Raw genomic sequence first — 23,809 nt, forward strand, 5'->3', positions numbered from 1 at the left:
CACTCATGATTCCAAGAGTAGCGTTAAGCTTCCTTTTAAAAATTTGTATGGTCACTTAATTAAAAGAAATACTAAGTGAATAAAAGCACTCGATGGGGACGCCTGGATGGCTCAGTCGGTTAAGCATCCGACTTCAGCTCAGGTCATGATCTCACGTGTGTGTGGGAGTTGGAGCCCACGCTGACAGTGCACAGCCTGCTTGGGATTCTCTCTCCCTCTCTTTGCCCCTCCCTTGCTTGCTATCTCTCTCTCTCAAAATAAATAAGCATTAAAAAATTTTTAATGAGGTGGGGGGAGGGGCAGAGAGAGAGAGAGAGAGAGAGCGAATCTGAAGCAGGCTACCTGCTGTCAACGCAGAGCCTGACGTGGGGCTTGAACCCACAAACTGTGAGATCATGACCTGAGCCGAAGTCAGGTGTTCAACCTACTGAGCCACCCAGAAGCCCCTAAAATTTTTAAAAAAATATATGATTTATGCAGGGGCACCTGGGTGGCTCAGTCGATGAAGTGTCCAACTTCGGCTCAGGTCATGATCTCAAGTCTCGTGAGTTCAAGCCCCCGTCCGGCTCTGTGCTGACAGCTCAGCTCTGATTTGGATTCTGTGTCTCCCTCTCTCTCTGACCCTCCCCCATTCATGCTCTGTCTCTGTTTCAAAAATAAGTAAACATTAAAAAAAATATACGATTTATGCATTTTAGTGTATAAAAATTATACCTAAAAAAAGGACTGTACAAAAATACTAGATTCTAGCTAATGCACATGCTGGAGCGTTTAATGTTTATTTATTTATTTTGAGTGAGAGAGAGAGAGAGCAGGGGAGGGGCAGAGAAAGAGGGAGAGAGAAGATCCCAAGCAGCCTCCATGCTGTCAGCATGGAGCCCGACATGGGGGCTGATCCCACAAACTGTGAGATTAGACCTGAGCCAAAATCAAGGGTTAGATGCTTAACTGACAGAGCCACCCGGGCGCACCTGCATGCTGATGTGTTTAGAGGGAAGTGTATTGGGGGCGTCTGGCTGGCTCAGTCCGCAAAGAATGCAACTCTCGATCTCAGGGTTGTGGGTTCGAACGCCACGTCGGCTATAGAGATCACTTTAAAATAAAATCTTGGGACGCCTGGATGGCTCAGTTGGTTAAATGTTCGACTCTTGATTTTGGCTCTGATCGTGATCTCCCGGTTCATGAGATTGAACCCTGTGTCAGGCCCTGTGCTGGTGGAGCCTGCTTGCGAGTCTCTCTCTCCGCCCTTCCCCCACTCTTCCTCTCTCTTTCTTAAAATAAATAAACTTTAAAAAATAAAATAAAATCTTAGAAACATAGGAGAAATATATGAAAGTCAGCCTCCTACTTTGAAATATGTCACAAAAATAAGATAGGCTGATTTGCATGGAGTGTTACATATGGGATAAAGTAATTCTAGCAAAAGGTTTACTGTGGAACCATGCCTACATGAATATGAATTCTCTCAACCTCCCTGTAGGCTTGAAAACTTACATGTTGGGGGGAAATGTATATATATATGGCCCCGTACAGTGAGTGAATGAATGAATGAATGAATGAGTAAGGCCTCAAAGATGAAGTAGAAATCTGCTGAAATGCTTTCTTTATGCTCTCCTGCCTACATTCCAAAGTGGGTTTGTATTACTTCTGTAATAAAAGAAACATTTTTTTTCAACCAGAAAAAAATGGCACAGGAATCAATTGACAAAATAGGCATTTATTCCAAGGACATAATGCCGTGAAGAAACCCCCCAAGGCCAGCCTGGGAGTGGGAGAAAACGGCTCCCCCCAGCTCAAGGGGGAACGGAACCTCGGTGCTTCTCTGCACCCCAGCCGTGCAGGGAAGCCTGGGGCGGAGCTCTGGGAATGAGCTCTGGGCTGTGGGCCCGCGGCCTGACTTGCCCGCCTGTCAGCGCAGGCCCAGATTAGTGTGACCAGTGCTCCAAGAAGCCAGAGTGTCAAGACAGATGACAAAGGAAGTCGTGCAGAGGCAGGGCCAGGAGCCCTGACAGGGAGATGCCCAAGGTGTCGGAGATACAGGCGGCCGCCATGGCAAATTCCCGGTGCTCATCACTCGTCTGGAGAGGGCAGAAAGCAGGGGTGAGGCTTCAGTCCTAGACACCCCTGCCCTGGCCTTCCCCAGCGAGGCTACCCACAACCCTCAGCCAGCTGGTGCTGACCTCCAGCGCAATGTTGTGGAAGGTGTTCACATAGGCAGCACCGCCCAGGAGTCCCTCATACAGAATGATCAGGAAGACGAGGTAGATGCTGGGCAGGAAGCTCAACCACACGTCCACCAGCAGGAAGGCCAGGTTGAAGCACTATGGATGCAGGAGGAGGGGAGGGCTGAGCCTGGGACCGGCGGCGGCCAGGGAGGCCGCGATCCCATCCAGTGGCCCCCGGTTCCGAGAGATGCTGAGAGGGCTGACGGGCCTGGCTCACATCCCAGCACCCAGCTGGCCTACCAGACCCTGAGATCCGGGGTAAGCCTGCTCCCTGTCCCATCCCAGCACCCGAGACCTCGTAGGTCTCGCCCCACCTCACCTTTGGTCCTGTCACGCCTGCTGCCTGGAGCGCTATTCTGCCTTCCCCTCACTTGGGATCTCCTAGCCACCACTGTTCATGGCTCAGCTTGGATCAGGACCCCTCCCACCCCAGTGCCCTCCTCCCAAGGGCACGCTCCCCCCCCCCCCCCATTTTGGGCTACACATGCACCAGCAGTTCTCAACCGGGTGTGATTTTGCCACCCAGGGGACACTGGGCAACATGTAAAGATGTTCTTGGCTGTCACGAGTGGGGACGGAGTAGGCAGAGGCCCAGCCCCCTGCCGGGCACGAACGGCCCCACGACAAAGGATGGTCCAGCCCCAAACGTCAACAGTGCCGAGGTTGAGAAACTCTGGCTACAGTGTTCTCAGTTCTCTTACGAAGCTTCTCCGACCCCACCCAAGGGGGTAGGTCCCTCCTGTGTGCTCCAGTCCTTCAGAGGATCCCCAGTGCCCCAGGTCTGAGCACACAAGGTTGCCTCCCCAGTGGGTAGGCCACCGTGGCAGCTCACGAGGTTGATGTACATACACCTGGGGGTGTGGTGACCCACATAGACCTTGCCCTCAGAGGTTCTCATTCATGAAGTCTGAGGTAAGCTCAGAGACCTGCATGGAAAAGAACACGCCCAGTAGGGGGCGCCTGGGTGGCTCCGTCGGTTGAGCATCTGACTTCAGCTCAGGTCACGATCTCACAGTTCATGGGTTCGAGCCCTACATCGGGCTCTGTGCTGACCGCTCAGAGCCCGGAGCCTGCTTCCGATTCTGTGTCTCCCTCTCTCTCTGCCCCTCCCCTGCTCACTGGCGCGTGCACACTCGCTCTCTCTCAAAATAAGTAAATAAATAAACTTTAAAAAAAAAAAAAAAAAGGACAGCTAAAATCGCAAGCCACCCATTTCAGTGGCATCTACTGAGTTCAGAATTGTTGACGCAGTGCTTTGGCACTTTGGGGGTACATAGCCCTGGGTTCGCAGTACTGCTCAGACCAACAGAGAAGAAAGCTGGAGGCCATTCACATGGCGTCGTCATAACCCGGAAGTGCAAAATCTTCACTTGCCCTATATCTCGTTATCCGAGGCGTGAGCTCAGCTTATTAAAAAGGACTTTCCTGTACTAACCAAAGATATAGTTTGAGAGTTACCTTCAGGGGCTGTAGACACATGACCTTGAAAATGAGTTACCTCCAGGAGCTGTAGACACATGACCTTGAAACAGCGAAGGCTGGTTATGTGAAGCTACTTGGGTTAGACCGTTGGGAGTGGATGGTGTCTGTGCACTTAACGCTGTAATACTTTTGCTGTGGGAAGTCACAATTTGCTCGCCAGCCTTGAGGTCAATAGCCTGTTGACTACGACATCACCGATTCTATCACAATGAACCATCCAGAATAAAAGAATGGTACATTTTTTTTTTATCCTTAGAAACGTTATTTGAAACCCTGTGTCTCTGCGCGAGGCTTGTGGAAATAACCATTAAGTGAGTGCTTCTAATGGGTTAAAACAGAATACAAAATCTCATTTTCTTCTTCTTCCTCTCACCTCTATTTCCTACGACTGCCCTGACAAGTAGGTGTTGGCCACACCCGATTTATAGAGGAGACGCTCTAGGCTCAGGCTGGTGTAGAGACCGGCCCTAAGTCACCCAGCTACAGAGTACACAAGCTGGGATTTGCACCCAGGTTTGCCAGGCTGCTGAGGCCACGCGTCTTACGCAGAGCCGGAGCCCTGCTGGCCTTCTGTCCCCCGGGCCCAGAACCTGATGGTGAGCAATAAATAATTCCTGCTGAGGGAGGGAAGCCTGGGGTCTGGGAAGCCGGGAGCTACGGTGGGAACAGAGGGAGGGCTGGGCTCGGTACCTGCAGCAGGGCCAGGACCCACGTGAAGCGGATTCGACAGCAGCGGAGAGAAGAGCGGGACACAAAGACGCCGGCCTGGTAGAGCATCTGGTACCTTCGGTGGAGGCAGGGAGTAGGAGGAAGCCCTTCCGGGTGCCGCCCCCAGCCCCCTGCCCGTCCTGCCGCCACACCCTCGCCCTTCTTACCAGCGGTACTGCTGAGCGTGAGTCAGGGACGTGTTCCGGAAGAACAGGAGCTCAAACTGCAGCAGAGAGCAGACAGGGCAGACGGTCAGAGACATGTGGGGCCCCGCCTCCGTTGCTACTCCCCCCCCCCCCCCCCAGCAGCCCTCACTCACAAGCCCCTGATTGATGAAATACTCTGCAAAGTAGACCAGGACCAAGGGGACGATGTACCACAGCAGGCCCTGGAAGGGTCAGAAGCTGTAAGTGGCAGGCTGGCAGGCGGGCACTGGCCACGGGGGACCCGCCACCATCCATACCTTGAACACGGTCCACCTTTCCTGAAGGGAGAGGTTCGAGCTGGAGTCTGCAGGGGAACAGGGAGAGAAGGGCAGGTGAGGCTGGCACGTTGACTCGGCAGAGGGTGCTGGTGTGCAAGAAACCAAGCACGCTCACGCTCATTGAGCGTGCTTAAATGCCACCGGACTGGGGCGCCTGGGTGGCTCAGTCGGTTAGGCGGCCGACTTCGGCTCAGGTCATGATCTCGCGGTCCGTGAGTTCGAGCCCTGCGTCGGGCTCTGTGCTGACAGCTCAGAGCCTGGAGCCTGTTTCAGATTCTGTGTCTCCCTCTCTCTCTGCCCCTCCCCTGTTCATGCTCTGTCTCAAAAATAAATAAACGTTAAAAAAAAAAAATTAAAAAAAAAATGCCACCGGACTGGGACTGTACAATTCAAAATGGTCAAATTGAGGGGCGCCTGGGGGGGGCTCAGTTGGTGAAGCATCTGACTTCCGGCTCAGGTCATGATCTAACGGCTCGCAAGTTCGAGCCCCGCATCGGGCTCTGCGCGGACAGCTCGGAGCCTGGAGCCTGCTTCCGATTCTGTGTCTCTTCCTCTCTCTGCCCCTCCCCTGCTCGTGCTCTGTCTCCCTCTCCCCCTCTCAAAAATAAACATAAAAAAATGGTGAAATCGGTAAACTTCACGTTAGCTCTGTTTTACCACTGCTTAGAAAGAAAGAAAGAAAGAAAGAAAGAAAGAAAGAAAGAAAGAAAGAAAGAAAAAGAAAGAAAGAAGCCGGTGAGACGTCTTCACAGCTCATGTATACAGCTCAAAAAGGCTACACACTCCATCCCAGCCAAGCTGGCCCCTCCTTTCCGTTTCTTGAACATCCAAGCTCATTCCCACCACAGGGTTTTAGAATTTGCTGCTCCCTCTGCCTGCAACCTGTTCACCCCGACATCCATAAGGCTGACACCTGGTCATTGAAATTTCAGCCCAAGGACACTGCCTCAAAAAGGCCTTCCGAACCACCTTCTCTACGCAGGACCCTTCTCTGTTTCCCCCCGGTTCCCAGCAGCAAAACCGCTTTATGTCCGGCCAGCACTTACCAATGCTTGAAAACAACACGTTTCCGATTCAGCTGCTTCTTCACGAATCTCCCCCCTTTCCTATGTCAGTCACCTGGTACCCCCAGCAAGTGCTCAATGAGAGCACTTCTTGAATAGATGAACGCAAACGATTCTTACCGTAACCAGCACATCCACTCCCCCCCCTTCCCGACCGGGTCCACCGTAGACAGCAAAGGCTAAAACCCAGCGAGAGAGACAGTGACGGCTCTGCGTCTCTTACCTGACTTCGCCTCGGGGGCCTCGCTGTTTATCAGGGGCTGCCGGGCTGATGTCTCTGCCTCTTCCTCCCCTCCAGGGTCCTGGGGCTCGGGAGATGTGAGCAAAAAGAAATAGCTAGGAGCGGGTGGGATGAAGGTAAGACCAGAGAGGCCGCTCCCTCCCAGGGCACCACCCCCTCCACCCATCATTGCCACAGCCCCCCATCCCGTGCCAGAGATGATCGCTCTAGCTACCGTGTGTTACGCATTCATTCAACTTTTCAAATTTCCGTCACTTCTAATTTGCCGTATCTACGGTCCTCCTATATATAATTTTTTTTTTTTGCTTGTTATTTTCCTTTAAATTGATTCCCTTTTTCTACGTGGCCTTGTTCTAAGCATTAATATGTGGATAATAGATTGGATTGGCTAGTTTAAATTTTTTTCCTAACACACTCAAAATTAATCAAGTAAGGGTCCCCCCCACCCCGCCCCCCGCAAATCATCTTGGGATCCACACTGTATCAGAGGCTTCACACACATCACCTCATGAAGACACAAGGAGAACTACCGCCATTTAAGATATGGGGAAACTGGGGCGCCTGGATGACTCAGTTGGTTAAGCATCTGACTTGGGCTCACATCATGATCTCACGGCTCGTGAGTTCGAGCCCCGCCTCGGGCTCTGTGCTGACAGCTCGGAGCCTGGAGCCTGCTTCCGATTCTGTGTCTCCCTCTTTCTCTGCCCCTCCCCTCCTTGCGCTCTGTCTCTCTCTCTCTTTGTCTCTCTCTCAAAAAACAAGTAAACATTTAAAAAATTTTAAAAAAATGATACAGGGAAACTGAGGGCCGGAGAGGTGAAACACCTTGCCCCACACTATATCGCTAGCAAGTGGAGGCTCCAGAACTCAAACCAGGCCCATCAGAGTCCAGAATCCACATCCCCTCTTTACAAGGAGGCCAGGATCGGAAGACTGGGAGCAGGGTCTAGTTCTCTCCCCTGACCCATCACCCTCCCAGCCCAGGCAGCCTACCTGGCCAGCAGCAGGGCGGGGATACCCAGCATGGACAGCAGGGTGTGCTGGGGGGAGAGGCCAGCCTGGGTGAGGCCCAGGTAGGACAACGCTCCCAGCAGCCCTGCTCCCCCGGTTCCTGAGGACCACCAGGAGATCACGGCCCTGAGAGGAACACAAGGGTTGAGGAAGGACCAAAGCCAGCACCGGGAGGTCCTCTCCCCGACTCCCTGCTCTGCCTGCTTACCTGGGGTAGAAGGCGGTGAGCGAGAGGAAGGTGACCTCCCCCAGACCTGACGAGATGCTAGCCAAGACCACACCTGGGGGGGAGGGGAGGGGGGGACAAGCATGGCAGTGACCACACCCAGCCTCCCTGATATCTCCGGCCCCCTGAGGTGTCTGGCCAGGGCCTCCTCTGCATCAGCTCAGCGGAGCTAAAAACAGATCCCTTGGGCAGGCGGGCTTCAGACCTGGAGTAGAACCAACCCGCTCCCCCCCCCCACATCCGCTCACAGGGAATGGTACCTCCATCCGCCCAGTTATCAACTCCGGAGCAAGAACTCATCTCTGATGCCTCGGCCGTCATGGAGTCTTGGTGACTGCTCGTCTTGAGCTCCCGGTGTTCCATCCATTCCCTCCTATCTCCCCACCCCCCAACCCCTCCAAAATGACCCCATCCCCCCTCTCCTGCCTGTGACAGTCCTGGCAGGCTTCTGAGGGTTACACAAACAATCCCTTTCCTCGGGGAAGCTGGGGAGACTACCCCACAGTGCTCAGTTTCGGTTCCTCTGGGTTCCCCACCTGACACGAAACCTCACACTCACCACACAGGCTGGTCCCCACTGAATGAGAAAAGGCAACCAGGATGAAGCTTCCTGCAGAACAAATCCCGCTGACGAGCACCCGGGGGCTGAGGGGGAGAGGTATAGCGAGAGAAGAAGAGGGTCAGCTTCCGCCCGCAACTCCCCAGCCCTCCGGCCGCCTCAGCCCTCCTGGCCTCCCCACTCTCAGATCCCACCTGCCCTTCCTCCCACCACCCCCACCCGGACCTGTAGGGCAACAGATGAAGACCAAGAGGGGCCAGCAATTTGATGACGAGGGTGGGGAGGATGTCGGCCAGGAGCACCGCCTGGAACGGGAGAACACGTTGAGACCCCAGATGGTCCCAGGCACAAACCTCCCAACCAAGTGGCCAAGGAAAGACACACACCAGCCGGGTCGACCCGCTACAAACACAGGCCCTGAAGTCAGACAGCTCTGGGTTCGAGTCCCAGCTCTGCTGCTCCTTAGCTAGGAGTCAACAAGACATTCACACGCTCCGAGTTTCAGTTTCCTCGTCTGGAAAATGGGGGATGGTTATAGCGCCTAGCTCGTAGCACTGCTGTGTGCATTAAATGAGCCAATGTAGGCCACACACAGAAAAGGCTCAGTAAATGGTCTTGATTATTATAATCACGACAGTCGCAGCTGGGTGCTGGGGGTGGGGGTGCGGGGCAGGGGGAGACCAGATGGGTACTCACAGCCGTGGAGACAGAGTTGCAGTCAAATCGAGATGAACTATTGCGGGTGGTGGGCGCTGGGTCTGGGTCTACCTGATAAAAGAGAAGAGTCTTTTACCCAGGGAGGCAAGAGGAGAGACCAAAAGGGCCCGACTCCAGTCCCAGCTCAGCCCTAACTTGAAGGACGGCTTTGGCTCCGCGCTGTACTCTTGGGACCTGGCTTTTTCTATGTGCACAACAGGCAGGGTGAGGTCGCCGTGGAAACCTTAAACTAAGGACCCGAAGGCCAAAGATGGCCCTGTAAATGGGCTCTACTTGGGTAACACATTCAGGAGCTTTCATTTTTAAAGATTTCGGTTTCCAGAAAAGCTGATCTTGGACCGAATTCCCTGTGGGGCCTGTAAGGAGGTGGCTGCTGGCCTTTGGCGTGCATCCCCTCGCTCATCATAGACAAGAGGGTCTCAACGGGAGGTGATTATAGCCCCCAGGGAACATTTGGCGATATCTGGGGACATTCTTGTCTCAACTGGAGAACTGGGGGGGCGGGGGGGGGGGTATGCTACTGGTATCTAATGGGTAGAGGCCAGGGATGTTGCTAAACACCCTACAATGCACAGAAAGCCCCACAACAGAGAATTCTCCAGCCTAAAATGTTCAGTGCTGGGGTTAAAAAAACCCTACCAGGGCCCCACCCAGCCAAAATTTGAGTTTGGACACCTGGCACCAGTTGATTCTTAAAAACCCTTCTCACTCTGAGGTCTGGGAGATTGGGAACTTTAGTCCTCTTGCCCCAACCCTTGGCTACCCCATTCCCTGAGTTTTTCAAAGAGTCCCCTGCCCTAGGTTGAGTTCTTCATCTTCCCATAATGACTAAATATGGTGGCGGTGATAGAGAGGGTCACTTACACGGCTTTGGTTCCCGGATGCCCTCTGGTGGCTAAGGATGTCATGGGCGGCGCTGAGCATCACCACATAGGAAAAGTTGTTGCAAAGGCCCAGGAGCCTGGAGTGAGCATTATAGACCTTTTGTTTCTTCAGTTTTATTGAGATATAACTGACACAGAAGAACACATCCCAGCCTCCTTCCAGGCTTACAATCTACCCACAGTCCTAGCACCAAATCTCCCCTTCTTGTGGCCTTCAGTCAGCTCCCTTGTTTTTCTCTGTCACTAGGCACCCCCCCCCCCCATCTCCATTCAATGTTAGGGCTAGAAATAACAGGCTTTGGGAGGCAGACGGGTCCACATCTTATCTCTCCCAGGAAGAGAAGGAAGTCGTCCTTGATGCCTGTCTCCTCCAAGCTTCCACCATGATTCAGTTCCTGGGACTATTCTCATCCACTGATCCACAGTCTCTGACGTGCTGGGACAGTAGAAAGATCCCGGAGCTTGAAGCTCGGAAGGATCACGTTCAGATCCCAAGCCTGCTGCTTCCTACTTGAGTGGCCTTGGTCTCCTCATGGGTAAATGAGGATACAAGTTTCTCTTCTCACTGCCTCACAGGGGGCTGCAGGGATGAAAATAAGATAATACCAAAGTCCTTTATGACCCATGAAGAATCTTTTTTGCTTAGTCTCACTTCCCAGAGCCACACTCAGTGATGGGAAAGGAACTGGGCCAAGAGCCAGAGAGTTCACGTGCTCCTTCCACAAGCCTACAAAGTGGTACTACCGTTCTCATCTTGCTGCTGTGAAACCGAGGTTCAGAGAGGTTACGAGACTCTTCCAGAGTCACGTGGGAAGTCACTTCCAACCCAGTGTGCCACCCAAGCCCTCCGTGGTCAGGTTAGTGCTAGAAGCATTTCCCAGAGCTCAATATTTGAATGATTCCAGGAGGTAGGTGGATGATCTTTTAAAAAGCAGGCATGTGCTTTTTAAAACATGCATTGGGAGCAATACTGGCTTTCCGTCTAGAATAGTGATTTAAAGTTTTCTTTAAAGAAACACATGCATTTACAAATCTAAAGCCTGACTTGCTTGAAGTAAAACACGAAGTAGTCCTACAGGTGAAATGAGGCTCTGGCCAAAATAAGAAGGTGGTAAGTAAATGAATAAAGTCTGGGAACTTTACCCGCAGCCTTGGGCAAACCAACTGGCTCAGTAAATATTTGTGAATTCAGCTCCTTTTTCAGAGCTCAATTTTTTCCTCCTCAGCTCTTTCTTCCTGTTGCTTCCCCTCTTCCCACCGCATTTTTACTTCTGCTGAACTCTTCGGGCCACTCACCAGAAACCCATCGCGTTCTTCCAAAGGGCTCCCTGACGGTCTAACAGACGGGGCCGAGGTTCGGGGGCGGTCTCCTCCCCTGGGAAGGCGAGAAGAAGCGAGCATGACCTCCACCCCACTCGCAGGTGCACGAAGGCCCCACGGGGCTCCTCCCGGGGCCGAGCCAGCGCCCGAGGCCCGAGTCTGGTGGGGACAGAGGCTGTCACTCTCAGGAGGGCGCGTAGAAATACGCACCCTCGGAATCCAAAAGGCGCCGCCGCGAGCCCGCACAGCCTCCCATGGCATCAAGTTCAGATCCCGCGAAGCGTTCAAAGTCAGCGAGAGTCCAGGCTTGGCTCTGACCCGGCGGATGAGGGTCTGCGACAGATGAGAAGGATCAACGCCCCACTGCCGGTCCCGGCTCCGGCTTCTCCGCCGCACTCGCGCCCGGCGACCCACCACGTTACCCCGGGCTCCATCTCGCGCCCTCGCACACCCCACCACGTCCCACCCGTGGGACTCCGCCCCCGCCCCCTTTAAAGCAGGGGGCTCTGCGGTCTGTACCTTTAAGAGCAGCTGCAAGTTCGGCCCCGAGGTACCGCAGGTGGGCGGCTCACGTGACAACACCAGCGGGTCCCTCATCACGTGCTTTTGGAGGTCACCACAACTTCCGGGTCCTCTCTCTGTCTTCGCTTTAGGCCTTCCCAGCCTCGGGGCGGGGGACAGAGAGAGGCCGGGAGAACCCTGGAACGGCTGGTTTAAAACTAGAGCGGGTAGGATCAGCAAAGAAGAGCCACGACATTAGACTAGCGGGGCGCAAGGTCTTGACCGTATCCTGCCAGCACTAGGCATGGCAGCAAGCGGCTTCAGCTCCTCTAGCGACCTTCAATTGCCAGAAATAAATATGGCCACCGGGTTACTCCCTTCTCTGTTTCTGGTTGGGAACAAAGACAGCCAGTTTCGGGGCATCCTTATTCTTATCTGTTGCCCTTAGATTGCTTCGGAACTGAAAATAAAGATAACACTCATCAAAGAGGATTTCTACCTATTGGCAATATCCAAAGCATTAAGGAGATCCCTTTCCCCAAATTATCCTAGAACTGAAGATTATCACAGAAATAGTCCCGCCTCCCCCCTCGCTTTACAGATGAGAAAACAAAAAAGGAAAATTGCTGGTGAAGACGCAAAGTGAGACCTAAACGTGACCTTAGAGACCTTTTTAGCAATAGGAAATAGAGCACCAGAGGCAGGTGTGTTTGGCTGAGCAGGCTGCTGGCAGAATTCCTGCCTGCATCGAGGATACTTAGACCTGACGAGTAATAAGTTCCAAAATTCTGATTCTGTGATCTCATCTAGTCCCTTTAATTGGAAATTTAGAAGGTGGGGATTAGGGGAAGAGGTGTAGATCAAAGTCACTTCACATAGTCCCAAATAAGGAGTGATTATTCTCTTACCTTTCTCTAGGTAGTTAAGCAGCATCCTGAATTTTCTTCATGGAGTCCTTCCCCTGCTAATCCCTTCTATGGGCTTCCACCAGCTGGTGCCCACCTCTACCAGCTCTTTCTCACCACCAAGTCCTCAGACTGCTGTTTGAAATGTGGCCCCCTTGGGCTGCTTCCCAGGTCACTCAACCAATGAAATATGGTGTCCTACTACGCTTGCGGTGCCCTAGAAACTCAGCAACATGTCATACATGGCCTCTGCCTTCAAGGAACTCACAAGAGGTTGAGAGGTAGACACAAATAACCACAACACAAAGCTTAGCCAAGTTTTGTTTTGCAAGAATGACTACAGATGAGGGAATGGACATTGGAGCCACCAGCCCGGCCCCTTCTTCCCCTTAGGGAAGCATTAATGACCCTGAAATGAGAAGCCAGAGCTCTTACCAACCCCTCTTCACTCCTACTCCTTGTCCCTAGGCAAAACAGGAACCACAAACCCCAGCTTCCTCTCACAGAGTGGCTGTGGCTTGTGGGGGAGACGGAAATGGCTGAGGTGTGAATACAAGACCTGAGTCATTTAAGCTGCAGTTGCCACGGCCCCCTCCCCCCTCCCCAATTCTGAGGTCTCCTGCTCCTACGTTTTTCTTTATGGCCTCCCTTCCCTTGCCCTTCAATTCCAACTATGCACCTGAGTCCCCCCAGGTGATGCACATCCATTTCCCAGCCAGGACTGGAAGCTGCTGTGGGCACCGCAGAGGGTGGGCAGGGCCTGGGGAGGGGATGTGTCAGGCAGACTTAGGGGAAGAGGAAGTGTCCTGGGCCCCGGGGAAGACTGGCTTGTCTCAGTGGGTGGGGACGGTCATTTGTCGGCTTTCTGGACACACAGAGACAGACAGGATGGATTTCCTCCGGCTCCATCTCCCTGGGCTGCATCAGGCCTTGAGGGGGGCATTGGTGAGAGGGGCAAGGAGATGCCAGAGACTTTCGCCCTGCTCCCTGGGGCCCCCCCTTCCCTCCACCCTTTGAGACTCTCCTCAAGACTTGAGATTCCTTTCCCAGGATCAGGTAGCCTCCTAGCCTGATTGTTTCTGGATTTCAATACCCCACCTCCACAGATACATCCCTACCCCTAATCTAGCCCTTTCCTTTTCCTTCTGCAGAACAGTTCTCTTTCTCCTTCCAGATCCCAGAACCCCTCTTCTGTATCTGAGTTCCTCTGGGGCAGGGTCCCATCCTAAACAGTCCTAAGAAGGCTGGATCTCCCCTTAATGCCTTTGTCCCCCTGCCCCTTCTCTTCCAGGATTCCCTCAGCACCTTTGTCTCCTACCTTATGGGCGATGAGGTCCCCACTGTAGAGAGGAGGGAGGCAAGGGCAGCTGAGGAACTGGGGGAGGTGGCTGCAGGAAGGCCAGAGGAGACTGAAGAGAAGGGAGCCCAGGAGGCCCTTGAGGGCCTTGGAGGCAGCCAAAACAAGGAGGGTGGAGGGCTGAGAGAGCCTAGAGAGGCTGGAAGGTACCAGGAGGGAGGTTCAGCTACAAAACAGACCTGGGATTGGGAAGAAGGCAGCTCCCATGGGTCTCAAGCAAACAGGCAGCTCACTGGGGCCTGGGAAGCAGCCAAGGCTGCCAGGTGCCAGGAGCCAAGTGCCCACTTAGAGGCCAAAAAGACGTCTGGGGCAGGGTCTAAGGCTGGTCGAGACAACGGCAGCCAAACCCAGGAGAGTCGAGGGCCCAATGAGCAGGAAGTGAACAGAGAGGAGACACGGAGAACCTGGGAACAGGAGGAGGAGGCGGAAGAGATCAGGGAAGGGAAGCCAGGGGTGGCCGGAAAGGCGGAGTCAGAATGGACCTGGCAGAGGGAGCCCGAGGGGAAGGTAGCAGGGGACAGCAGGGAGTCATTAGAGCAGGTGTTCAAGGAGGCAGTTGCAGAGGAGATCCAGGCGCCTAGGGCCAAAGAGGCTGGGAAGGAAGGAGAGGTGATGGTGGTCCTAAGGGGTAGCCAAAGCACAAGGGTAGAGAAAACACGGGAGTCAGGGACAGAATCTGAAGCTGGGACAACCTCAGGCAGGGAGGAAGAGGCCAGGACAGCCTCAGGCAGGGAGGAGACAGAGACAACCTCAGGTGGAGAGGAGGAGGCCAGGACAACCTCAGGCAGGGAGGAGGAGGCCGAGACAACCTCAGGCAGGGAGGAGGAGGCCGAGACAACCTCAGGCAGGGAGGAGGAGGCCAGGACAACCTCAGGAAGGGAGGAGGAGGCCGGGACAACCTCAGGCAGGGAGGAGGAGGCCGGGACAACCTCAGACAGGGAGGAGGAGGAGGCAGAGACAACCTCAGGCAGGGAGGAGGAGGCTGGGACAACCTCAGGTAGGGAGGAGGAGGCCGGGACAACCTCAGGGGGAGAGGAGGAGGCTGGGACAGCCTTAGACAGGGAGGAAGAGGCTGGGACAATCTCAGGGGGAGAGGAGGAGGCCGGGATAACCTCAGACAGGGAGGAGGAGGAGGCAGAGACAGCCTCAGGCAGGGAGGAGGAGGCCGGGACAACCTCAGGCAGGGAGGAAGAGGAGGCAGAGACAACCTCAGGCAGGGAGGAGGAGGCCGGGACAACCTCAGGTAGGGAGGAGGAGGCTGGGACAACCTCAGGGGGAGAGGAGGAGGCTGGGACAGCCTCAGGCAGGGAGGAAGAGGCTGGGACAACCTCAGGGGGAGAGGAGGAGGCCGGGACAACCTCAGACAGGGAGGAGGAGGAGGCAGAGACAACCTCAGGCAGGGAGAAGGAGGCTGGGACAACCTCAGGCAGGGAGGAGGAGGCCGGGACAACATCAGGGGGAGAGGAGGAGGCCGGGACAACCTCAGACAGGGAGGAGGAGGAGGCAGAGACAACCTCAGGCAGGGAGGAGGAGGCCAGGACAACCTCAGGTAGGGAGGAGGAGGCCGGGACAACATCAGGGGGAGAGGAGGAGGCCGGGACAACCTCAGACAGGGAGGAGGAGGAGGCAGAGACAACCTCAGGCAGGGAGAAGGAGGCTGGGACAACCTCAGGCAGGGAGGAGGAGGCCGGGACAACCTCAGACAGGGAGGAAGAGGAGGCAGAGACAACCTCAGGCAGGGAGGAGGAGGCTGGGACAACCTCAGGTAGGGAGGAGGAGGCCGGGACAACCTCAGGGGGAGAGGAGGAGGCTGGGACAGCCTCAGGCAGGGAGGAAGAGGCTGGGACAACCTCAGGGGGAGAGGTGGAGGCTGGGACAACCTCAGACAGGGAGGAGGAGGAGGCAGAGACAACCTCAGGCAGGGAGGAGGAGGCTGGGACAACCTCAGGCAGGGAGGAGGAGGCCGGGACAACCTCAGGGGGAGAGGAGGAGGCTGGGACAGCCTCAGGCAGGGAGGAAGAGGCTGGGACAACCTCAGGGGGAGAGGAGGAGGCCGGGACAACCTCAGACAGGGAGGAGGAGGAGGCAGAGACAACCTCAGGCAGGGAGGAGGAGGCTGGGACAACCTCAGGCAGGGAGGAGGAGGCCGGGACAACCTCAGGGGGAAAGGAGGAGGCTGGGACAGCCTCGGGCAGGGAGGAAGAGGCTGGGACAACCTCAGGGGGAGAGGAGGAAGCCGGGACAACCTCAGGCAGGGAGGAGGAGGCCGGGACAACCTCAGGTAGAGAGGAGGAGGCCGGGATAACTTTAGGCAAGGCAGAGGCCGGGACAACCTCAGTTGGGAAGGAAGGTAACCTCTCGGGAGCCAGGGAGCCAGAATATGGGGAAGTAGTCTCCAGAGAAAGGATCTCAGAGGGCACTGGGAGGACCTGGGCAATAGAGGAGGCTGCCAGGGAAGACCAGGAGGAGGAGGTGGATGAGAAGAGAAAGGCTGAGATGAGCATTTCCCCCAAACAGAGCCAGGCTCTAGGAACTGAGGGCGTGGAGGAAGCAGTGAAGGACCAGCTGGCAGGGAGAGAGTCTGCAGGAGGCCAGGGGTCAGAGGGGGAGGGAGAGGGGTTTGAGGTCCAGGCAGATCGGGACGGGGAAGAGGCCGAGGGGAGGCAAGCCTTGGTGAACAGGACTGTTGCCCTTGGTCTGGAGGAGGTGGTGCAGGCAGAGAAGGCCAAAGAGGAGGGAGAGAGTTGCTGGATCGCCGAGGCTGAGTTGCCCAAGAACAAAGTGGCAAACGAGGCTGAAGGCGATGCTGGCTTGGAGGCAACCCCGGAAGCCAGGCTTGAGAAGGAGTGCAGGGGGGAGAAGAGCGAGGGGGAGGCTCAGACAGGTGGAGAAGGGCTGGCGTTGGAGGGCAGTGGCCTTGAGCACGAGGTCACCGAAGGCCAGGACCCTGAGCTGATGGCCGCCCCCCAGACCCCAACAGAGCAGCCTGAGGAAGGACTGGGGGAAGAGGAAGAGCCCCGGGGCATTCCAGCCCTGAACAAAGAGGAGACAGAAAGGAGCCCGGAGGAATACCCCAGAAACCTGGGGTATGGAAAGCCTGGTGCCTCTGGGACTGAAGCCCAGAGGAGGGACTTGGAGGGAGGGGATTCCCACAAAGAAAAAGCAGATGCTGAAGAGGGGGAGGAGGAGGCTGTAGGAAGCCAGGCATCAGAGGAGGCCAAGGAGGCCGAGGAGGCCGAGGGAGGCCAAGAGTCTGCGCTCCCAGATGTCCTGGAGGCAGGTGGGGTGTGGAAGAAAGCTGAGGAAGCAGGGTGTGGAGCAGAGGAGGGAGAGGCCCGCGGAGCACAGAGCCAGGAGCCGGGTGGAAGGTTCAGCGCAGGGGCAGGGGCAGGTCGGGCACTGGGGGAGTCAGATGCCCGAGACACCGAGGATGAGGAGGCAGAGGCCACGGTGCCCTGCAGGGCAGACACGACATCCAGCGGAGTCTGGGGGCTGGAGGAGGCGGCTCTGAGCCTCCAGGACAGCGAGGACACAGGGGTCAGTTCTTCGGCCGCTGAGATAGCGGGGGACAAGGCCGATGGGAGGGCTGCTGCACCTGGGAGAGGGCCCAAAAGAGAGGCTGGGGAAGCTTGGGAATCAGAAGGGAGGCAGGAGGCTGGGGGAGGAAAGGAGCTGGTGGAGGCTGCGTGGGAAAAAACCCGAGGGGGGCCAGAGTTTGGCCTGGAGGGCTCAGCAGACATGGAGGTAAATAGCAAAGGGGGCCCAGAAGAGGCTTTTGAGGCCGGAGACGGTGAGCCCAGGGGAGAGTGCGCAGAGGTCAGGGAATCTGCAGCGGCAGAGGGAGGCTGTGGGATGGACGGCTCTACCTGGGGTTCCCAGGTGGCGAGGGCAGAGGGCGCCACGGCCACGGTAGAGGCCGAGGGGCTCCCAGGAGGGCAGACGCCGCCGCGGGAACAGGAGGCTGCGGGATGGCAGTTAAAGGAGCAGGGGCAAGGCGGTGAGGGGCAGCGTGGGGACCTCCACCCTGAGAAAGAGGCACAGAGGCCCCTTGACGTGGAGGGTGTTGAGGTGACTGAAGACCAGAGGGCAGAGGCCGAGGAGATTGTTCCAGAAGGCCCGGAGGACATCCAGGGCCAGGAGGACCAGTCAACACACCAGGAGCCTGGGCCACGTGGGGAGACGGCAGCAAGTCCCGGAGGGGATGCTCACGGCAGCTGGAGTGAGGTGAGGGCTCCAGCCAGGGTCTGGGGCTGGACAGAGCAGAATATCGAAGCCAGCCCCTTGGTACTCGGTGCCCCTGTCCCTGCAGGCCCTGCTTCCTGGGTCTCGCCTGGACGTCTCTGTCTCGAGGAGCCGTGTACTCCTGTCTCGAAGCTCCTCCCAGCGTCGCTCCCGGCCCTCTTTCCGACGGACCCCGGCCCCTGAGCGGCAGGAGGAGCCTCCCAGCCCCCCCGCTGAGGAAGAGCCGTCAGCCCCCGAGCAGAGACTTCTCCGGCCAGAGGAACCCCCGGAGGCAAGCCCCCCAAGGCCTGAAGGGACCCCACCGCCAGCCAGGAGAAGGCCCCTGGGACACGGGTAAGCAGAGGGCGACGTGGCTGGGCCGGGGTGGGGAGGAGGCCGTGGACACGTGGAGACCAGCTCCCACAGCCCGTCTCCACCTGCAGGTTTGGCCTTGCCCACCCCGGCATGATGCAGGAACTGCAGGCCCGACTGGGCCGGCCCAAACCCCAGTGAGCGCCCCGAGCCCCTGGGAGCCGGGCCCTGAATGAGCGTCAGAAGGATCCACCAAATCCTGCTCGGCCTATCTCCCTCCGCCACTTTGGACACACCCTTTCCACCCTCTGGGCCTTGGTTTCTTGGTGTGTCAAGCTCGGAGCAGACAGAGGCAGACATCCTCGAGAAGCGTGAACTTGAGGAGTCTGACTGCAGTGTGGCTGATGGACAGCCCCCCCCCAACCCCTGACCCGCTGGGAGCGCGCCCCTCATGGCCCATCCTGATCACGCCTCTGGCGCATCTCTGCTGTCTGCAGGACCGAGGGGACGGGACAGTTCTCCTCACGGCCTTCCCTCCCCGACCTCTCCGGTCCCCACCCAGGCCTCCAGAGGGCAGTGCAGTGGGAACCCAAAGCTCGGCGGGGTGGGCGCTAGCCCGGAGGAGAGGGGTCAGGAGGCCCTCTGGACCTCCATCTGCAATCAGAGGTTGATGGGACGGATCAGTGGCCTTGAGCTTTGAAAAACTCACGGCTCTGCAGGTTACTGTGGCAACCACCAGCCCAGCAAGCCAGTCTGGGGGAAGGTGGGCCAGGAGCCCCCGAAATTTAGGAGCAGAGAGGGGTCCAGGGCGGCCAGAGACTACAGACCCCCCCCCCCCAGACCCTTTTGTCCTTTGGCATCAGGCACCCCTTCTGGGAAAAGAAGCCGAGGCTGAGAGAGGATGACAGTGCTTTATTCGGCACCCCGCACGGTGGCCTAGCTCGGGGACAACTAGCCGGCTCTGAAACAATAAATAAACCATCATTTTCCTAAACAATAAATAAATATCCAAGAAATAAATATCCGGCAGGGCCTGGAGGGGCCTTAAGTTATTGGGTGGGGGTTGGGGTGGGAGGCCGGTGGAGTCCTGCCCTGTTTGAGGCAGACGAGCTGGAGGCTGTCCCGTTGGCCCGAACTGAATGAAGGGTGAAGGGAAGGGGCTGAGAGGTCACCCCATCAGGGCCGGGAGCCGAACGAGGACCCCGAGGCCGGGGCTGGGTTTCCAGCTTGGGAGAGTAAGAGCAAGTCCCTTACGGCCCGAGCTAAGACGAGCTCTAAGGAGTGCAGCAGCTGGTAGGTATAGAGGAGCTGGGGCCAGGACGGCTGCCCTGACACCCGTGAGAGGCCACTCGGAGCCCCTGGGAGCGGCTCCTTCCTCTCCTCGTCATCTTCCTCCTCGGGGAGGTTGAGTCCCGCAGCCAGCACCTGTGAGGAGAGGCCCACGGGTCAGACAGTGGCCAAGCGGAGACCCCGAGCAAACCCTTGTTCCTTTAGGTGCCCAGTGGTAACAGAATGACATCAGATACCACGAGGTCATGATTTCCCTGGACAGCCCCTACTCTAGACCTTCCATTATGTCATCGTCTCACGTGTCCTGCCTGATTTTTTGATTCGAGAAAATGGAAGTCACCGAGCCAGATGCCGCGCCCGGGGCGGGCACACGATCCCAGGATCGCCCTGGGCGTGTGGGATGCCCGAAGTTCTCCTCTCGAGGGTCATTTGGGGGTCCGGAGAGGGCAGCAAGGTGGGACAGCCAGTTTTCATGCTGCTTACATTTTATTAAGGATAAAACACCTGTTTCCCTTGGAGATATTCGGGAGGATCTGGTGACGTTAGGGGCTGAGGGAGAAGGGACCGAGCTTTGCTGTAGGGCCTGCTAATGCCAGCAGCTGTTCTGGGTGCTTCAGAGCTGTTTGGATCAAGACATCAAGAGGAGGCAGAGATTCGGGGGGGGCAGAGCCAGGGCCTACACATACACACACACACACACACACACACACACACACACTCAGAGGACCTACAGCATCTTCTTCCAAACTTACCCAACCTGCGGGCAGGGAGTGTTTGAAAAAGGGGGCCCGTGAGGCTCAATGTTACGTGTTGGTCTCTGGGAGTTCGGGAGGGGGGTGAACACTCTACCTGGAAGTGGAGATGCCGCTGCAAATCCCGGAGGTCCAGCCTCATGGTCCATAGCTCTATCTTCTCTGAGCTCGTCCAGCCCCCCTGGCTTCCCAGGCTTCCCAACAGGGCATGGAAGGGGCGAAGTGTCATGAAGAGGAAGCAGAGTCGTTCTGGGTCCTGCAGGAGGGAAGGGAGGGGGTCAGGAAAGGCTTGCAGGCTGAGGATCAAACCTAAGCCCATCTCCACTGTCCTATCACTCTCTCTCCACAACCCCACTCTATCCTCTTCCCTACCATCCCCTTTCATGTTCCTTTCCTTTTTTTTTTTATTTTAACGTTTATTTATTTTTGAGACAGAGAGAGACAGAGCATGAACAGGGGAGGGGCAGAGAGAAAGGGAGACACAGAATCTGAAACAGGCTCCAGGCTCTGAGCGGTCAGCACAGAGCCCGACGCGGGGCTCGAACTCATGGACCGTGAGATCATGACCTGAGCCAAAGTCGGATGCTTAACCGACCGAGCCACCCAGGCACCCCTCCTTTTTTTTTTTAAGTTTATTTTGAGGAGGGGGGAGGGAGGGACAGAGAGAGGGAGAGAGAACCCTAAGCAGACTCTGTGCTAACAGCAGACTGGGGGCTCGATCTCAGGAACCGTGAGGTCGTGACCTGAGCCGAGATCAGGAGTTGGACGCTTAACCGGCTGAGCCACCCAGGCACCCCCCTCCGTTTCACGTCCATGGCTTCACTTGTGTTTTTATCCTGTCTCCAACCTCCTTCCCACACTAATCCCACGCCATCCCTCCTCCGTATGTGCAGCCTCGTTCTGACATGACTTCTTTATTCCAGCTGGATCTTTATATCCGGTGACATGCCAAGCCTCATCCGGATCCAATTCCTCCATTCATCCCCAAATCCATTTTCCATTCAATCCCCTGACGTCATCACCATCCACCCGGCCCAGCCTTGCTGCCAGCTCTCCTGCCCCACCCCACCGGCCCCCAACTCACAGAGAGGCTGTGCCAGGCCTGGAAGGTCAGGGAGACATTGGGGAGCTGATCTCCCAGGGGCAGGAGGTCCAGGCTCACTCCTGGCAGGTGAGATTCAGCCTGTGGGGCAAGATCTGTTAGTGGGGGGGCCAGAGGGATTGGGGATTCGCCCGTCCCCAAAGCCAGCTGCATCAGAGAGAGACTCACAAAGCGGTGGGCCTGGGTCCGAACCTCGGAGAACAGCTTCCTGGCGAGGTGCAGGCTGACCTTGAACTCCCTCCGCAGCTCCTGCAGGCTCAGGGGGGGCCTCCCTGGCGGCCTCGGGAATCCCCAAACACCAGCACGAGCCAGGAGCAAGGAGAGCAACAAGAGGCTGAGCCCTGGAGAGAGGGGGGAGATGGTGGGCCAGGTTGGGGGAAAGATCGAGAAGAACTCAACATGCCCCTTCTGAGCCTGTGCTGTAGGCAAAGCCTGTGTGCCATTTTGCTGACCCCGCAAGGCCACTAATAACATGGAAGCTATCGAGGACACCATATGGCATCTCTGTCTGAACGAAAGGAAGGTACCCCTTCTCTGAGGCGGACACGGCCTTGCACAGAAGGCCCACATTCGCAAGCAGATCTCAGGCTCCATCTCGGCCCCTCACTAACTCCCTTGGCTAAGTGTCTTTTTCGGTGAACCAACGGCTCAACGGTATGTGGCAGCCTGGGGGCTATTATCCGTGCATTTTGCAGATGAGGAAAATGTGAGGCTGACTAGCCCAGGGTGGCGTGGCGAGAGGGGGAGGGGACCAGGACTGGATTCCAGATCTGCCCAAATGCAGATCCTGCGTGCTTCCCCCGCAGGGAACTCAGACGAGGCAGCCACCTCCCCTGGAGTGGGCACTCTGTTCTGCCGAAGATTCCTGGGGCTTAGCCAGGCGGCTCTGATGGCCTGAACTGGAGCCCCAGGGGTGGGCGGGCAGTGCTGGAGACTCTACCTCGGAGAGTCAGAAGGACAGATTGGTCCAGCCACCACCGAGGCCGATGGGTCACTCTGCAGTGTCAGAAGAAGAGGGGGTGCCAGGGGGAGGAAGGGGGCCTGGGATGGGAGGCATAACCTCTGTTTCTCGTCCAGGTCCTTCCCTGGATGAGATGAGTCGCCTCTTATCTCTGTGCCTCAGGTTCCCATCCGTAAAATGGGGTAGTCAGGCCAGCTGGTTTCTGAAAGTATTTCCGGCCTATGTTTCCTGGACAGAAGAGAGAGGGGCCCTAGGGTGGGGGGTCTGGGAAGAGGCCAGGGTTCGGTGGTTTCTCCATCAGGGAGAGGAAATCTAGCAATCACTGGAGTTACACAATTCTCCTCGAAACACAAACCAAAACTAAGCTGTAAGTCTGTCTGTTCCCGCTCACCCTCCTCTCCATGCTTCTCCCTTGTCCATTCTTGATGGGCTCTGCTTCCCGAAATGTCCTGTACGTAAAGGTGAAGGAGAGCTTCTGGGTCCTTCACCGGCCAATGTACTTCTAGAGGTGGTGGGTGGTCCCTGGGACCCCTAGCATCCGGGCTCCCCGGTTTAGGGACCACATCCCAGGGACTTCAGGCAGAGTGGGGTTCTTCTCAGCTCTGTGTTGAGGGAAAGTGAGTACCCCAGGCTCTGGTGGATATTGCCACCCCAAATCGAGCTGGGCCACTTCCTAGGGCTTCCTGTCTGAGCTCTGGGACCCCAGACCCTTCCCTTGGCTTCTCCCTACGCTCTGCACTCAATCCCAGCTCCTTGGCTCTGGCTCTCTACCCGTTCTCCAGCCCTTGGTCCCTACTATGGCCCTACCATCTGCTCTTCCTTCTGTGTCTCTGTGTCCTTGAGTCGCCCACTGTGGATTGGACCTCCTTCCAAGCTACAGACCCTTGACCCAGTTAGGCCGCCGCCGCCTTGCCCCCGCCCCACACTCCAGCCCACTCCTCCTGCCCTTCTTCCTCTCCCAGCCCCGGTTCTCAGCCAAACTGTCCCGTCCCCGCTCAGTCGCTCTAGCCAAACTCCTGATCCTGGCCCTGGTCAAACTGGCTGCCCGCCTCTCCCCATCTGGGCCGGTCAAGGCTTCCCATCCGCTGCCCAGCCCTGATCAAACCATCACCCTCATTCACTCCAGCCTCATTCCTATCCTCCGGTCGACTGTATCCTGTATCCTTAGTCTTGACCCAGTAGCTGTCCCTCGGCCCCCGGCCCCCATCCACACCAGTCAAGCCCTCCCACCCCCTGCCCAGTCTCAGCCAAGCTTGCCACCCCCTCCGCCCCCGGCCCTGGCCTCAAACTCACGCCAGCCAAGGTCGCCTGCCATCTGGCCCATGACGGGGCCCAGCCTGTGTGGCCAGCCATCTCCCGGGCAGGGGTCTTATACTGGGGGCTGCGCCGGTTTCACTTTCCGTCCTGCTTGTACTTTCGGCTTTGCGCTCAGTCTTCCCTCCTCACCACCCCTTGCTGAAATGGGGAAATGTCATTTCCCTTCCCAG

General features: G+C 56.7%; 3 protein-coding genes and 1 long non-coding RNA gene across 7 annotated transcripts; 1 reads left to right on the plus strand and 3 right to left on the minus strand.

Moving 5' to 3' along the window:
• Window positions 1–1,697: 1,697 nt before the first annotated feature.
• Window positions 1,698–11,924, minus strand: CLN3 (CLN3 lysosomal/endosomal transmembrane protein, battenin). 2 transcript variants are annotated; one of them, XM_019431906.2, is made up of 16 exons: window positions 11,441–11,924; window positions 11,132–11,254; window positions 10,898–10,976; window positions 9,582–9,678; window positions 8,697–8,768; window positions 8,226–8,305; window positions 8,001–8,086; window positions 7,424–7,496; window positions 7,198–7,341; window positions 6,187–6,299; window positions 4,879–4,925; window positions 4,735–4,803; window positions 4,583–4,638; window positions 4,398–4,491; window positions 2,181–2,321; window positions 1,698–2,078 (listed from the first exon to the last, which is right to left on the minus strand). In XM_019431906.2, the coding sequence occupies exons 2-16, from the start codon at window positions 11,175–11,177 to the stop codon at window positions 1,959–1,961; spliced, it is 1,317 nt and encodes a 438-aa protein (XP_019287451.2). In that variant the 5' UTR covers window positions 11,178–11,254; window positions 11,441–11,924; the 3' UTR covers window positions 1,698–1,958. The 2 variants fall into 2 exon arrangements, with proteins under 2 accessions (XP_019287451.2, XP_053750330.1); XM_053894355.1 differs by lacking the exon at window positions 11,441–11,924 and having other exon boundaries at window positions 11,132–11,394.
• Window positions 3,422–4,391, minus strand: LOC109256528 (uncharacterized). The gene is made up of 2 exons (XR_002075693.2): window positions 3,748–4,391; window positions 3,422–3,707 (listed from the first exon to the last, which is right to left on the minus strand). It is a non-coding gene; the product is annotated as an uncharacterized LOC109256528 (long non-coding RNA).
• Window positions 11,925–13,154: 1,230 nt separating the features above from the next.
• Window positions 13,155–19,237, plus strand: APOBR (apolipoprotein B receptor). The gene is made up of 6 exons (XM_053894356.1): window positions 13,155–13,272; window positions 13,619–14,528; window positions 15,480–15,547; window positions 15,830–17,908; window positions 17,994–18,259; window positions 18,349–19,237. Exons 1-6 carry the CDS (start codon window positions 13,216–13,218, stop codon window positions 18,416–18,418), a joined length of 3,450 nt encoding a protein of 1,149 aa, XP_053750331.1. The 5' UTR covers window positions 13,155–13,215; the 3' UTR covers window positions 18,419–19,237.
• Window positions 19,110–23,762, minus strand: IL27 (interleukin 27). 3 transcript variants are annotated; one of them, XM_019431910.2, is made up of 5 exons: window positions 23,616–23,762; window positions 21,530–21,702; window positions 21,344–21,442; window positions 20,357–20,515; window positions 19,110–19,642 (listed from the first exon to the last, which is right to left on the minus strand). In XM_019431910.2, the coding sequence occupies exons 1-5, from the start codon at window positions 23,644–23,646 to the stop codon at window positions 19,394–19,396; spliced, it is 711 nt and encodes a 236-aa protein (XP_019287455.2). In that variant the 5' UTR covers window positions 23,647–23,762; the 3' UTR covers window positions 19,110–19,393. The 3 variants fall into 3 exon arrangements, with proteins under 3 accessions (XP_019287455.2, XP_019287454.2, XP_019287452.2); XM_019431909.2 differs by lacking the exon at window positions 23,616–23,762 and having other exon boundaries at window positions 21,554–23,572; XM_019431907.2 differs by lacking the exon at window positions 23,616–23,762 and having other exon boundaries at window positions 21,530–23,560.
• Between the last annotated feature and the right edge of the window lie 47 nt (window positions 23,763–23,809).

The sequence above is a fragment of the Panthera pardus genome, unplaced genomic scaffold, assembly GCF_024362965.1.
Source record: "Panthera pardus isolate Hobbes unplaced genomic scaffold, ASM2436296v1 HiC_scaffold_5, whole genome shotgun sequence".
Taxonomy (NCBI): Eukaryota; Metazoa; Chordata; class Mammalia; order Carnivora; family Felidae; genus Panthera; species Panthera pardus.

Bases quoted from the DNA above. Each gene is read 5' to 3' on its own strand.
- CLN3 (XM_019431906.2), bottom strand. From the start codon at position 11,177: ATGGGAGGCTGTGCGGGCTCGCGGCGGCGCCTTTTGGATTCCGAGG. The intron at 10,977-11,131 runs GTGCGTATTTCT...TCGCCTTCCCAG, and splicing joins GCGCCTTTTGGATTCCGAGG to GGGAGGAGACCGCCCCCGAA. The intron at 8,769-9,581 runs GTAAGTGACCCT...CTCTTTTATCAG, and splicing joins CATCCGGGAACCAAAGCCGT to GTAGACCCAGACCCAGCGCC.
- APOBR (XM_053894356.1), top strand. From the start codon at position 13,216: ATGGATTTCCTCCGGCTCCATCTCCCTGGGCTGCATCAGGCCTTGAGG. The intron at 13,273-13,618 runs GTGAGAGGGGCA...CTTCTCTTCCAG, and splicing joins AGGCCTTGAGGGGGGCATTG to GATTCCCTCAGCACCTTTGT. The intron at 17,909-17,993 runs GTGAGGGCTCCA...CTGTCCCTGCAG, and splicing joins CTCACGGCAGCTGGAGTGAG to GCCCTGCTTCCTGGGTCTCG.
- IL27 (XM_019431907.2), bottom strand. From the start codon at position 21,955: ATGGAGCCTGAGATCTGCTTGCGAATGTGGGCCTTCTGTGCAAGGCCG. The intron at 20,516-21,343 runs GTGAGTTGGGGG...TCCCTCCTGCAG, and splicing joins AGGCCTGGCACAGCCTCTCT to GACCCAGAACGACTCTGCTT. The intron at 19,643-20,356 runs GTAGAGTGTTCA...CTCTCCTCACAG, and splicing joins AGCGGCATCTCCACTTCCAG to GTGCTGGCTGCGGGACTCAA.